Genomic DNA, 14,934 nt, shown 5'->3' with positions numbered 1-14,934 from the left:
AAGAAAACAAAAAACAAAAAAAGAAGACCAGACAGAATAAAGGTCATACAACCCATACGTAAGTTTGTTGCGAGACATTCCCTCCAAATTGCAACACGAATCTCACCCAAAGCCAAGGCCCTGAAACTGAGCTCAAAATTCTAGGAAGCAGCTACCGCAGGCAGCTGGCCCACCTCCAGACACCCAGGGGTGGCAGTCTAACCAAACAGCTAACTTCCTCGGGAGAAAGGAGCCTGAATGTGTACATGCATGGGTTGGGGCGGGAAGGGGGGGGGGGAGACTCCTTTAAAAAGACATTTAAGGGGCAGGAGCGATGGGTCAACGGTTAAGAGCGCTTGTTGCTCCTTCCCGCATACTTAGGTTTGATTCCCAGAACCCACATGGTTGCTCACAACCACTTGTACCTCCACCTTTTAGGTGATCTGATGCCCATTTGTGGCCTCAGTGGGCACATGTGTGGGACACAGGCATATAGACAGGCCAAACACCCATAAATATTAAAAGGGGGGCTGGAGAGATGACTCAGAGGTTAAGAGCACTGGCTGTTCTTCCAAATCCTGAGTTCAATTCCCAGCAACCACATACAGGGTGGCTCTCAACCATCTCTAATGAGATCTGGAGCTCTCTTCCGGCCTTCAGCCACACACTGCAGGCAGAAAAGTGTATAAATAATAAATCTTGAAAAAAATAAACCTCAGAGATATGCAACACTTTAAGGAAGTGAAGTTGGGGACCAGTGCCCACTTAACCTTGGCTCCCCATCCCACTATTTCAGAACTGGAAGCAGAGGTCTAGAGAGATGCAAAGAAAAAGGAACAGCTCGTAGGAAGGGCCTCCAGCTGAGAGATAACGCAACAAGTCTTGGGGTTTTGCTCTTCTCATCTTCCCCTTTTCCTCTGTCAGGAGACAGGCGTCTCTCTCTCGTTTATCTTAGCATCAGCCTGTAAGAGCAGTGATTTACTTCCCGTCTAGTTCCCAAACCTTAGTGAGCCCTAGGGTGCCACCAGAGACAGAAAAGTCACAGGGACTGCACAACGCAGGGATAGGAGCCACAAGTAAGGGTTGAACGCCACGTTGAAGGAATTTGGTTACGGGTTTCTAAGTCAGCTGAACTTCAAGCTCACCAAGGAAGAATTTTAAAATAACCTGCTTCCTCCCAATAGCTCCAGCCCCACAGAAGACCCACTGTCCGAGGGTATCTGCGACGATCAGAGACGGTGGGCAAAGCTCTACCAAAAGCCAGAAGAGGCCGACATTGACAAGAGGCCCGCAGTCGAGGGAGAGAGAGCCTGGGCTGTGAGGGCGGGCGGGCGAGCGGGCGGGAGAGAGCTTCGGCGGCGACATCCGCTTAGGGTACCCAACGTACTGTCCCACTTGGTGGGCATTCCTCAAGGGAGCTGAACCGAAAAGCTTCTTACCCGCCTCATCCGACCATTGGATAACAAGTCAGCGATCCCCTTGGCAGCGTCGTTTTTCTCCGCCACACAGAGAACTTTGCGCACTCCTCGGAAGGCCACTTTCATGGCAGCACGGGACAAGGCACGGCCTCCAGGCCGTCGCTGCCACCGGAACGCTAAGAGTGTGGCTGGGAAGATCATTCCCTAGGTCCTGCGCCAACAGCAACTCCACGGGTACCCACGCATGTTGGGGAACCCAGAGGAGAAGACACCAGGCACCCCTCTGAGAGCCACTTTAATAATGCACTTTCTCCAAGACACTGCCAGAAACTCAGGACTCAGAGTCCCGCTTAAACTCGCGCTCACAGACAACTTCCGCTAACCGGGCCACAGAGCAAGCTCGAACTACAACTCCCAGAATGCCTCATGTCCCGGACACGCTCACTCAACACCGTTTCTCCTCCTCCTATCCAAGCCACTGTATTCTACCTTCCCTTTCTGTAGGAGAGTGACTAGTTAATGGGACTCGTCCTCACGAGGGACTGATTGACAGGACCTCTTAAAAGAAGCCACTTACTTGGAATTCTGTGCGAGCGTTTCCGGGTCACGCGACGCTGATGCTTGGGAGTCATGTGATACCAAGATGGCGGTGCCGCGGTAGCTTCCCTGGGACAGTACCGTCCTAGGAGCCGCGACAGTTTCTGCCCTTAGGTTGTGGACTGATCCATTTGACTGACTCTGCGGCAACCCGTGGCTAGGAGTAAGGACCTGATCAGAGTTGGAGCTGTTAATGTCGCCGGTAGGTTCCGGGAAGTGCTAGTGACCTCGGTTCAGAAACCTTGCAGCGGCGGGGAAACAGCCAGAGAGTGGCCAGCTTCCTCCGTCATCTGGGCCTGCAGCTTTGGAGTTCATGCGGCTTCCCAGGTCCCAACCCTCGAGAGTCTGAGGGAGATCGAATTCTTGGTTGTGCGAGAGGCAGCTTTGGACCCCTGGAGGTGCAAAGGCGGCCGCAAGAACTTCGATTTCTCATCCAGCGGCGTTGACTTCCCTGCCGACTAACCCCGCATTCTTTTCCATTTCTTTTCAATGTTCTCTCCGTATTTCAGGAAATATGATCAGCGCCCCTGATGTGGTGGCCTTCACCAAGGAAGACGACTACGAGGAAGAACCTTACAATGAGCCCGCCTTGCCTGAGGAGTACTCAGTTCCTCTCTTCCCCTATGCCAGCCAGGGGGCTAACCCCTGGTCTAAACTGTCTGGGGCCAAGTTCTCCAGGGATTTCATCCTTATTTCCGAGTTCTCTGAGCAGGTGGGACCCCAGCCCTTGCTGACCATCCCCAATGACACCAAAGTTTTTGGCACTTTCGATCTCAATTACTTCTCCTTGCGGATCATGTCAGTGGATTACCAGGCTTCATTCGTGGGTCATCCTCCTGGTTCGGCCTACCCCAAGTTGAACTTCGTGGAGGACTCTAAAGTGGTACTGGGAGACTCTAAGGAAGGGGCCTTTGCGTATGTGCACCACCTCACCTTGTATGACCTGGAAGCCCGCGGCTTTGTGAGGCCTTTTTGTATGGCTTACATCTCCGCAGACCAGCATAAAATCATGCAGCAATTCCAAGAGCTTTCAGCCGAATTTTCCAAAGCATCTGAGTGCTTGAAGATGGGTAACAGGAAGGCGTTTGCTGGGGAGCTTGAAAAAAAGCTGAAAGACCTGCATTACACCAGGACAGTGCTGCACACGGAAACGGAGGTCCAGAAGAAAGCCAACGATAAAGGTTTTTACTCCTCTCAGGCGATTGAGAAAGCCAACGAACTGGCCAACGTGGAGAAGTCCATCATTGAGCACCAAGACTTGCTGAAGCAGATCCGCTCCTACCCTCGTCAGAAGATGAGGCCGCCTGATTTGCATCCTGGTGATGTGGAGCATGCCCAAGAGCAGGCTGACCAGGTGTCCACTACCTGTAACCCCGAGGAGTCAGCGAGTGCAGACCTTTATACCTGCAGGCCTGCTTACACCCCAAAACTCATCAAAGCGAAGTCCACCAAGTGTTTCGACAAGAAGTTGAAGACCTTGGAGGAACTCTGTGACACTGAGTATTTCACTCAGACCCTGGCCCAGCTTAGCCACATCGAACACATGTTCAGAGGAGACCTGTGCTACCTCCTGACCAGTCAGATTGACAGAGCACTTCGAAAACAACAGCACATAACAAATTTCCTCTTTGAAGATTTTGTGGAGGTTGATGACAGGATGGAGAAGCAAGAGACTGTGGCCTCTCAGCCCAGTCAGGACAGGCTGCCTTCCAGGCCTGTGGTAGAGTGCCCCATTCCTAAAGTGTTAATTAGTGTTGGTTCTTACAAGTCCAGTGTGGAGTCTGTGTTGATCAAGATGGAGCAGGAGCTTGGAGGTGACGAGTACAAGGAAGTGGAGGCAACAGAGCCAGGCAGTTTGGACCCTCAAGAAAACCTGGACTACCTGGATATGGATATGAAAGGGAGCATCAGCAGCGGGGAAAGCATTGAGGTTCTGGGCACTGAGAAGTCATCGTTTGTGCTGTCTAAATCTGACAGCCAGGCCAGCCTCACGGTGCCGTTGAGCCCCCATGTAGTCCGTAGCAAAGCGGTCAGCCACAGGACAATCAGTGAAGACAGCATTGAGGTCTTAAGCACCTGCCCTTCTGAGGCCCTCATTCCTGATGACTTTAAGGCCAGCTACCCAAGTGCCATTAATGAGGAAGAAACCTATGCAGACAGTGAAGGGGCCATCCATTTCCAGGCAGGTGCCAGCCCACCAGAACTCAGTGAGACTCAGGAGGGCATCTTGGAAAACACCGCATCCCAAATAGACTCCAGCTGCTGCATCGGAAAGGAGAGTGAGGGTCAATTGGCGCCTCTCCCCACCCCAGCTTATACGCTTTCTGATGAGGATGGTGTGGTGAGCATTCCTCCACAGCGCTACTTGCAGAAGGACCAGGGGCTCCATGTGGACTTCGTGATGGAAAACACTGACCCCTCTCCCCGAGACAACAGTTGTGAAATGTTCCCTGCTTACGAGCTGGATCCAAGCTGCCTTCTGGCTAGCAGAGATGTTAGTAAGACGAGCCTGGATAACTACTCGGATCCCCCTAGCTACATGGGCAGTGTGGCCTCCACCAGCTCGGACAGAACCCCCTCTGCTCACCCTGCTGCTCTGTCCTCTGAGAGGCACAAAAAGAGAGCTGGCCAGAATGCCTTAAAATTCATCCGCCAGTACCCTTTTGCCCACCCAGCCATCTACTCCCTGCTTAGTGGGAGGACACTTGTGGTCCTGGGTGAAGATGAAACCATAGTCAGGAAGCTTGTAACCGCACTGTCCATCTTTGTGCCCAACTATGGCTGCTACGCCAAGCCCGTGAAGCACTGGATTTCCTCCCCTTTGCATATTATGGATTTTCAGAAGTGGAAGCTTATTGGCCTACAGAGGTAACTGGGTTCAGGCGGTGGGGAGGAACAGCAGGCATTAAAAAGGGAAGCTTGCTTCCTAGGCAGCGGCTGACCCAGCTCACTGTTCTTGCCTTTGGCAAATCACCCTTGATTCTGTTGCCTTCTCTATCATGAGGCAGGGGGTTCACAGTTGCTAAGTGAATGCCAGTCCTGGCCCCTCCCCTCTTCCATGTCAGAACTCTTTAAGAGAATTGATTTCTTGTCTATGTGTGTGGTACTAGCAATAGAATCCGGGCCTGCACAAGCTAAGCAGGCACACTTCTAAAGCCGTATCCTCTGGGAGAGTTTTATTTATTTTATTTTATTTTTTGGTGTTTCGAGACACGGTTTCTCTGTGTAGCCTTAGCTGTCTAGGACTCTCTTTGTAGACCAGGCTGGCTTTGAACTCACAGCGATCCGCCTGCCTCTGCCTCCCTTGTGCTGGGGTTAAAGGCGCGCGCCACCCGCCCAGCTCCAGTAAATTTAAAACCATGGATTCCAGTTAGCTCCTTTCTCAGTCGGTCTGGGGTAAGAACTGGAATCTTGGTCCAGTGAAGTCAGAACGACCGGACTGAAGAGCCTGTGTTCTGTGTTCACACTGGTGTAAAGCTTTATGGCTGTCACTGCAAGATACAGGGCTCCAATAGCTTGTACTCTATTGTTTATCTGCTCAGAAAGTGAGGAGTCACAAGAGCTTGTCCTTGCCCCATTTGAAGTCTCTCCGTGAGAGACAGGAGCTGTGGTACCGCCCTGTCATGGCTCATTCACACAGATACGTAGGCAGGTCACTCCTGTGTTCCAAGAAAACAGGAAAATAGAGCCAACTCAGTGGATTTGTGATGGTCATTGCATGGTCACTGCCCAGTGCCTGAATTACAAGGTAATCCAGCCATCTTGACTCTGGCCCCTATCCTGTGACCCTGCCACCAGTTTAACCTCGGCGTCTATTTCCTCCACTGTAGACGGTTGGCAAGTCTGTCTCAACGATAGCAGATGACTGCCCTCTACAAGTGTGCACCCTCTAAAAATGGAGGCAGGCAGGGCCCCAGAGTTCAGGGAGATGCCCTCAAAATGACACCAGAGCTGCTCAAGTGAGGAGGCGTTGGTACCATGAGATATGATGTGAGCGTCCTACTGAGGGGCAAAATGTGGGGAACACTCCTACACAAGTGTTGGTGCCTACGTAGTCTTTTGTGCCCAAAGGGGTGACTTACTGGGGGTCACCGAGAAGCCAGAAATGGCATCCAGAGAAGCCCTGGGGAAGTGAGCTGAAGCCATAACACTGGTACACCATGAGGTGAAAACTGTCAGAGCTGTAGTTGTTGCGGAGGAGCAGCAGGGGCCTAGGTCAGGCTGATGCTGCCACCCTCACTGTGGTAGATTTGGATGCAAGTTGTGTGTGGGTACCTCCGCTTCTGTGTTTGGGGTGGGTAGGGCTCCTGCATTCACCTTATGACGCTGTAGAAGGGCCCAGACTTGAGTGTGTTATTTTAGAACAGTGCCTGGCCTTAGAATTGATTAGCTATGTGGAAGACAGTCTAGGCTATATTAGCAGGACAGTGGCTTAAAAAAAAAAAGTGATGAGGCATGAGAGGAGCTTTTGTGTAGTGGCATTCTTGTCCCCAGAGCTGTGAGCAGCAGCGGGGCTGTTTGAGAGCTGGGTCCAGCTGGATCCTCAAGTCTTGGCTTCACCTGGAACTGCTCAATACAGGCTTTAAAGACTCTCCTTGAACCACAGTGTCACTGGCCCTTGATTCTTCTCACCTGTACATGCCTTCTGCCTGGAAACAAGGTTGGAGTAGCTGCTGCTGAGTCTGCCGTCATTTTAAATAAACACCAGGGAGACGTGTGTGGTTTGGTAAACAGCGGTGACAGGGTCAGGAATGATGGGAAAACAGGACCCAGTTCTAGTTGGAGAGTGCATGTGAGGGTTAGAGGGTCAGACAGAGTCCTGGCTGGGTGACTCCTCAGTCCTAGTGGCCTCCCTGGTTTGGATGGCAGCAGTGGCTTCGGAGAATAAGTTATGTTCACTGTAATGGCGCATAAGACCTGGGGCCTGGTAGTGTATTTGGCTTCCCAAGGAAGAATTTTGTGGGAAACAAATGGAAGAACTTGGAAGGAGCCAGGGTCCTGCCACCACTGGGAGGAAGAGAGTGCACCCGCTGATTTCCAGGAAATGGCCTAGGCTGAAACATCCTAAGAAATGGAGGCTCAGACAGGTAGGAACTGAGGCTGAGCCTAATGGGGGGAGGCGCTGCACGTGCTGAGCTCAGGGTTTGCCTGGGCCCCACAGCAGGAGTAAAGGCAAACTAAGTGTGATAGAGAACTCGTGTGGCGTTACCAAGGCCCCCGGAGGGGGTGCAATGGGGTGATAAGGCAGGCCATTGAGGCACTAGTGGGGACAGAGAGTGGGGGACACTTTCTTCAGACCTCTTACTGTCCTCATGAACTGAGCTGTTTCTTGCCTGCAGGCCCCAATTCTCCCTTATTAGTGGGGTGTGCTGTACACCCACTGCTTCTGGCTCAGGGTTCAGGGCCTTTGTGGGTCTTCCCATTTGAATCCTGACCTTACCTTGTCATGCTCTTCAGGCCTTCCATAATCCCCAGGGCCCACTGTCAAGTCCAACTCGCCCATGAAGAGGAACAAGCCAAGGCTCTGGAACATTCTTCTTCAGTCTCATCCCAGCTCAGGACCTGATTAGCTGGTAGACGCTTAATGAATCATTAAGTGCACCAAGAAGGGAAAATTGGGGTTCCAGGGGCTTTTTTTGGTTTATAGTATCATGTCTTAAATAAGCCTTAAATGTTAGAGGAAGGTCTTCTAGTGGGTAATGCCTACCCTTGTGGAAAGACTGCCCCCTCCATTTTAGTTTTTTGTTTTGTTTGAATTTGTTTATTTTACATATATGAGTGCTCTATTGGTGTGTACACCTGCAGGCCAGAAGAGGGGATCAGATTTCAATATAGATGGTGTGAGCCTCCATGTGGTTGCTGGGTATTGAACTCAGGACCTCTGGAAGAATAGACAGTGCTCTCAACCGCTGACACATCTCCCCAGCCCCCTTGGTTTGGTTTTTTTTGAGATAGGGTTTCTTCATGTAGTCCTGGCTCTCCTGGAATTCACTCTGTAGACCAGGCCAGACTGTGCCTCCCAAGTGCTAGGGACTAAAGGTGTGTGCCACCACTGCCTGGCTTTGAAGACTTGGTTTGGGCTTCTTTTTTTTGAGGCAGGGTTTCTCTGTGTAGCCTTGGCTGTCCTGGACTCACTTTGTAGACCAGACTGGCCTTGAACTCACAGCGATCCGCCTGCCTCTGCCTCCCAAGTACTGGGATTAAAGGCGTGCGCCGCCACCACCCAGCTGTCTTCCCATTTTTCTAACCCTTGCCCTTTTTTTCTGACCTTGGCATGTCTTTTTCAGAGTGGCCTCCCCTTCCAGTGTGGGTACCCTCCATACCCTGAGCCGTTACAGCCGCTACACAAGCATCCTGGACCTGGACAGCAAGACCCTCCGCTGTCCCCTGTACAGGGGTACACTGGTGCCCCGCCTGGCTGACCATCGCACTCAGATCAAGAGGGGCAGCACATACTACCTACACGTCCAGAGCATGCTCACTCAGCTCTGCTCCAAGGCATTCCTCTACACCTTTTGCCACCACCTGCATCTGCCTGCCCACAGTGAGGAGACACAGGAAGCAGTGGCCAGCAGACAGACCAGCTTCCTAAAGCTGAACCTGGGACTGGTGAACGAGGACATCAGAGTGGTGCAGTACCTGGCTGAGCTGTTGAAACTGCACTACATGCAGGAGTCACCTGGGACCGCCCACCCACTGCTCAGGTTTGACTATGTCCCCAGCTTTTTGTACAAAATCTAAGGGTTCCAGCCACTGTGACCAAGACCTGTGACTCAGGGTATGAGGAGGGAGAAGGGCTGGTGTGACTAAGTGGTTGCCTGTGGCATCAGAGGGAAGGAAAACAGGTGGCAGCTGTAGTTCCCACATAGCCCCGAGCAGTGCGTGACGTAGACTGAGCAGAGGTGGCACCTGGCTCTCCAGAGGTGGCTGGAAGAACAGCAGCAGCTGCTCTTGGTTCCCGAGGGAAGTGGCCACAGTTAAGTGTGTCCTTAATTTTCCAAGGAACAGCAGTCTGGGCAGGAAAACTCCAGATCCCATGGAGCTGGAAAGGATGAGGCTAAGTAGCTAAAGCCCAAATGACATCTGAGTGGGAAAACCAGCCTGGGGACTGTGACGATGTGCTAAGAAACAGGACCGCCATTGCCTCTGTCTACCTCTACCAAGGCCCGTTACTTGGCTTGCTGGAGACACACATCTGGGCTCTTGGGCTGCAGAGCACAAGTGGCCCCTGTCCTGGCTTCACCTACTTCCAGGAAGTGCTTAAGTCCCTGGGGTCATTGTTGACAGTGGTCCCTAGGCCTGGAGATGAGGCAGATGCCAGATGCTACACCCAGTGTGAGCATGAGCACTGCCTTGGGAGCTGTAGGTGAAGCAGGCCGTAAGACCATCACCACGGTGCGTGGCAGGAGCTGCTTACTGGCTCGGAAGATCTGCAGGCACTGTTACCTGTCCTGAGGGCCTGGTGACAGCTGAGTTCTGGTTGGCTGGCTGCTGTGCTGACTGGAACTTATGAGCAAGGATACCCCCTACCAGCTCCTGATGGCTATCTCTGTAGATCATCTGGGAGGCAGTGTCCACCCCTGTCCTCACAGTCGTCCCCATGTGAGTCCTTTCCCCTTCAAGGAACTTTGAGCCTGGCGGGGAGACACCTTGCCGTCTCCACCTGACGCACTGGTGGCCATGGTCATGGCCTCCCTGGGCTTCTGTTGTAGCTGCTCCTGTTGTGTGCATGGAATGCTGCTCACAATCTTGAAAATGTGAGACCTTAAAAGAAGTTTTCTCCCCAAATAGGAGAAACTCTGGTTGTTACAGCTGCTTTTTAATTTGCTCCCAAAAAACTGCAGTGGAATAGACCTGATCAGCAGCCCATGCATGCATCTGTTCGATGCTGTGTCCCCTGCACTCAGGTCTAGCCACACCACTGAGGTCCCTCAAGGAGCCCTGTAGAAGCCAAGTAACCAAAGATGGCTTGCAACAGGTCACTGTGTCACCTTCCTTGCCCTGGTCTTTGACACAGCACTGCAGCCTCTTGGTTCTGGTCGATGGCTTCAGGTCATGGTCCTCATTTCATGTTAAAGGGTGTGTGATTTTGCTTCAGAGGTTGTGACAGAGAACCAAAAAGATGACGCTGCCTGCAGTAGTTTGTCACTGTGTCCCTTCTATGTATTTAGACACCTTGGCAGCTCTGGTTTCTCCTCATGGGCTCCCTCATCTGCTATCACTTTTTAGTGTTCTAGATGCATGCTGACTGGCTGGCTAAGTGCCGTTTCCTCAGCCCTCCAAGGATGAATATGTCACTGAGTCTAAGAGCCAGGCTGGGAGGTAGTCACAGCTGCTGGCTTACTGCCTCAACATGGGGACTCAGAGACAAACACTGTTCCCTGCACTTGAGAAAGGCAGAGGAGCTATAGCCATGCTTGGAGTTCAGGGAGGCTCAGAAGACAAACCAAGAGTGGTGGGGAGTGGGCAGAGCAGTCTTTTGTGTGACAGCTGTTGAAATGGCAAACAGGTGCCTCTCTTGAATGGCTCTTCACTAAGTACAGACTGACTGACAAGGGATCAAACTCCAGGATCTACAGATTTTTGGTTTGTTTTTGAGACAGGATCTCATATAACCTAAACTGGATTAAAATCCAGTAAGTAGCTAAGGATAGCCCTGAACTCAACCATTCTGCCTCCACATCCGATCCTGGAATGTGCCAGTAGACCCAGTGTCTACATTTAGACTGCTTTACAACTTTGTTGTGGTGAATTGAAAGGATTACTTAATGCTGAAAGCATGCTTCCTCTCAGAGAGTATTAGTCCTTGGGATTGAGTTTGAACAAAGGCAGTTAATGCTGTCCTTCTGCTTTGGAGGGCTAGAATCTTCCAGTAGTACATCTATACACCTTGATGCTGTGGAGACCTATGCAGCAGGGCTCAACTCCTTACGTTTCATTTGGTCACAGGGTATGGTGGCACACATCTTTAACTCCAGCACTCAGGAGGCAGAGGCAGGTGGATCTCTGCAATCTTGAGGCCAACCTGATCTACATGAGGAGTTTCAGCCAGGTCTTTATGAGACCTTGTCTCAAAAAACACAAGTTTCCATCTGAAGTGTTTTTCAAGTACTAGGCTAATAAGGCTTTTGTCAGTTCTGTTCTTCTGAGACAGTCTCATATGGCCCAGGCCAGTTGCGAACTCTAGCTAAGGATGACTTTGGACTTCCGGTCTCCTTGCCTCACATGCTGAGACTGCGGGGCTGTCGTGCCTAAAGCCAGGGCTTCACACATAGTAGGCAAGCACTCTACCAACTGAGTCACATTCCTGGCCTGGCTAACTTAACAAGTTACACTGTTCAAGGGTAACAGTGCACCTCACCACTCCATCGCTATCATTCTGAGTCCTGGCACTAAAACTGCTAAGTGAAGTTTGTTTCACTGACTACCAAGCAATTATTTCCCTTCCTGTTTTTAAACCATCCAAATGAGTCAGTACCTTCTTTCTACCATTGTGCAAGTAATGCTTGTACATTACTGAATGTTCACATGCTCCATTGTAGAGTCAGTCCATGGTCTTCTAGACAGTTTGGGGGGGGCATGTAGAACACCAGCTTGAGTTACCTCACCATTTTCCTTCAGTAGAACCTTGAATTAAAAATGTTTAAACTTTGGGGCTGGAAAGATGACTCAGTGGTTAAGAGCACTGTCTGCTCTCCCAGAGGTCCTGAATTCGGTTCCCAGCACCCATATGGTGGCTCACAACAATCTAACCTGGCATCCAGGTGTACATGGCAGGTAAAGCACTCATCTACATAAAATAAATAAATCTTTAAAAAGAAAAAACAAATGTTTAAACTCAGCTGGGTAGTGGTGGCTCACGTCTTTAGTCCCAGAATTTAGGGGGCAGAATCAGAAGAATCTGAGGTTGAGGCCAGCCTGATCTACATAGTGAGTTCCAGGACAGTTAAGACTATACAAAGAAACCCTGTTTTCAGAAAGTTTTGTTTTGGTTTTTCTTTTCTTTTTTTTTTTTTTGTTTTCAAGACAGGGTTTCTCTGTGTAGCCTTAGCTGTCCTGGACTAACTTTGTAGACCAGGCTGGCCTTGAACTCACAGCGATCCGCCTGCCTCTGCCTCCTGAGTTCTGGGATTAAAGGCGTGCGTCACTACCTCTCTGCTCAACAAGTTTTAATTCCTCTATGGTTTGCTACTGTAGTGGCTAAAGTTGCTCTTAAATTTGGAACTGGATTGCAGCCATGACCTGGCATTCCTGATCTGACCTTTAGCGTCTTTATTTTAGATCAGTTACAGCCTCATCTAAATCAGTTAGCTCCCATTTCATAATCTTAGAAGGCCAGGAGCCCTCCCCTCTCCTTTTCCAGCAGGTAAGCTATATGGTCCTGTAGGCACAACACCTATCTGCTATGCTGAGTTCATGCCATTCCCAAGCCCGAATGTTGCACATTGGTCCAGTGTCCTGTGCAGCTGCAGCCATGGTTCATCTCCAAAAAGGTTGGTAGCAATAGCTCACCCAAAGATGGATGATGCAACATCAGGTATGCAAAGCCTTTGGAGGAACCAAATTGTCATGGCTGGTAGGCCATCTCGGCTACTTTCTACTTCCCTAGAAAGCTCCTAAGAAAGTGCCTTGGCTTGTACTTTGAAACACATTAGCCAGCTTTCTGGCTTTACCTTAATGCTGTGATCAAACTGGAATCTTTAAGGGACACGAGAGAGCACACGTGCACACATACATACTCAGGCTGCAGAAAGGAGAAAGGTTAGATTTCTCTGGCTTGGAAAGCAAAGCTCTTGAGTCAACATACTGTTTCCCTGAGCCCTTGGCCCACTAAGATCTGATTATGTTAAAGCTTTGGGTTGGAAGAAACAGAAGACAGATAAGATGTAGTAGTGGAAAAAGAGCACCTTGCAGAGTTGAGCTGCTGGCGTATACCCTGGCTCCCTAGGAGCCTGGAGCCAGCTGTTGTCAGCCAGGCAGGAAGCACAGTGGCCCTACAATCGGAGATGAGGGGACCAATAACCCACCACACCCCATGGGAACTGGTGCCGCTGTCTTCTCTCCCTGGAGACAGTACCAACAATGGACCAGCTCCCAGGGAGCCTTGGCCAAACTATCTTATGCTGGACAGCTGGAGGCTGGACCGGGCGCATGGCAGTTCAGTGAGCAGCACAGTCTAATAAACTTGTCTTCTAAGAAGCTGTTTGATCACTGCATGTCCCCACCATGTCTGTGAATGTGTCCCAACCCTGCAAGCCAGTCACGCACTGGAACCAGAGCACTGCTGCTGTGACCTGTCCCATAGGTATTACGCACAAATTTAGCCAGAGTAAATGCCAAACAGAGTATGAGGAGTGTACTTTTTAAAATGTTAATTTATTTGAGTTCAGTTATTTTTAAAATATGAAAACTGGTTGTATTTTTTAAAGCTATAATTCTTGTAGACATTCTGTGGGTAAAAATTTGATCAGCCGTATTAAAAAAAAGTCACTGATGGTTTGCAATTCAGCGATGTGAAAAATAAAGACTCTTTGGGAAGGTGGCATTTGGGTCCCTAATTACAGGAAGGAGCTGGTTATCTCAGGCAGGTTAAACAGCTCTGCTGATTTTCAAACCAGGAAGGGATTCACACATCTGTAGAGATAGTTGGTTCTGCACGACTGTGTCTGTGTCCTAAGCATGAACCTAGGGCATCGTACGTCATACACACGGGCATGTGTATTACGTGACAACCCTAACCCTTCTATAACATATCAAGCTGCTGAAAAGAAAATTTTCGTGTATTGCTATTTTGCTTGCATGCATGTCTGTACCTCATGTGTCCCTGGTGTCCTTAGATGCCTGATGAGGGTGTTGGATCCTCTGGAACTGGAGTTACAGAGGGTTGTGAACCGCCATGTGGTCAGGGCCCTTTGGAAGAGCAGCCAATGCCCTTAAATGCTAAGCTATCTTTCCAGCCCCTGGCACTAACTCTTCTTGCTAGAACAGAAAAATCCATGCTCCTGGGCAACAGAATAGGGAGAATGGAAAACACAAGGGTGGGCTTGAGCACTCCGGTACCTGTCACAGGGCCCGCCCACTTGGTAAAGAGAAAGAGTTCTGGAATCTTTAATAGCTCTGCCTCACGGCAGTCGATGAGTGAGGCCAAATGGCTACATGGGACTTTTTTTTTCCCAGAATAACTAATTATTTATAGCTGTTGAGAAATGAAGTTTCAGCCGGGCGTGGTGGCGCACACCTTTAATCCCAGCACTCGGGAGGCAGAGGCAGGCAGATCGCTGTGAGTTCGAGGCCAGCCTGGTCTACAAAAGTGAGTCCAGGACAGCCAAGGCTACACAGAGAAACCCTGTCTCGAAAAACCAAAAAAAAAAAAAAAAGAGAAATGAAGTTTCAAATTTATAGTCCTTAAGAACCTGTCCCAGAACATGTGAAATGAAAACAGCCAGACAGAAACACCCTCCAAGGCACAGTGCAGCTCAGTGGCAGGTTGGCGGTCTCAAAAGGGCACAGGGTCCTGATGCAATCCTTGGCAAATGCAGGCTGTGCTAGCTCTGTCAGAAATCGGGCAGGCCAGGCAGTGAGAAGTTGGAAGCAAAAGTCTCCACGTCTTCCCGGAGCATCCTCACAGCACTCTGGTACTTCTCATCCTCGGTCAGCTTCTCCTTGAACTCTTTCAGCGTGGCCCTCACAGGCATGCTGCTCTGAATCTGCAGAGTCAGCTCAATCCCTGTGCAAAAGACAGCGAATGCTATGTGGGGTGTCCTTCGCTACATAGGTGTCAGTGTTCTCCTTGGTGATTCTGGGATCTATCCCTTGGCAGTGGACATTTTTAAAAAACATCATAGAAGAGGGATTTGTAGACCAGAGTGATTTTGTTGTCCTGTCCTGAGCTCTCACTAATGACTGGGTCTTAGCTACTAAAACACACCAGAAAGTCCAT

At 50.3% G+C, this 14,934-nt stretch overlaps 3 protein-coding genes across 4 annotated transcripts in view; 1 reads left to right on the top strand and 2 right to left on the bottom strand.

The window, feature by feature from the left end:
• The window catches only part of TOP3A (DNA topoisomerase III alpha), a 38,095-nt gene extending 36,335 nt beyond the window's left edge, over positions 1–1,760 (bottom strand). The window contains exon 1 of the mRNA XM_084763733.1: positions 1,419–1,760. Coding sequence (XP_084619859.1) covers positions 1,419–1,598 — 180 coding nt within the window. The 5' untranslated portion in view covers positions 1,599–1,760. The remainder of the gene's footprint in view (positions 1–1,418) is intronic.
• Positions 1,761–2,015: 255 nt separating this feature from the next.
• On the top strand, positions 2,016–14,377 carry SMCR8 (SMCR8-C9orf72 complex subunit). The gene is made up of 3 exons (XM_084763734.1): positions 2,016–2,196; positions 2,504–4,862; positions 8,282–14,377. Exons 2-3 carry the CDS (start codon positions 2,509–2,511, stop codon positions 8,733–8,735), a joined length of 2,808 nt encoding a protein of 935 aa, XP_084619860.1. The 5' UTR covers positions 2,016–2,196; positions 2,504–2,508; the 3' UTR covers positions 8,736–14,377.
• Positions 14,378–14,934, bottom strand: part of SHMT1 (serine hydroxymethyltransferase 1) — a 19,965-nt gene continuing 19,408 nt past the window's right edge. For both annotated transcript variants that reach the window (XM_084763740.1, XM_084763741.1), the window contains one exon: positions 14,378–14,721. In XM_084763740.1, the coding sequence (XP_084619866.1) occupies positions 14,549–14,721 (173 nt within the window). In that variant the 3' untranslated portion in view covers positions 14,378–14,548. The remainder of the gene's footprint in view (positions 14,722–14,934) is intronic.

This window comes from Acomys minous, assembly GCF_964271855.1.
Source record: "Acomys minous genome assembly, chromosome: 16".
Lineage (NCBI taxonomy): Eukaryota > Metazoa > Chordata > Mammalia > Rodentia > Muridae > Acomys > Acomys minous.
The sequence above is the reverse complement of the archived record's forward strand: the minus strand, read 5'-3'. Positions and strand labels throughout refer to the sequence as shown.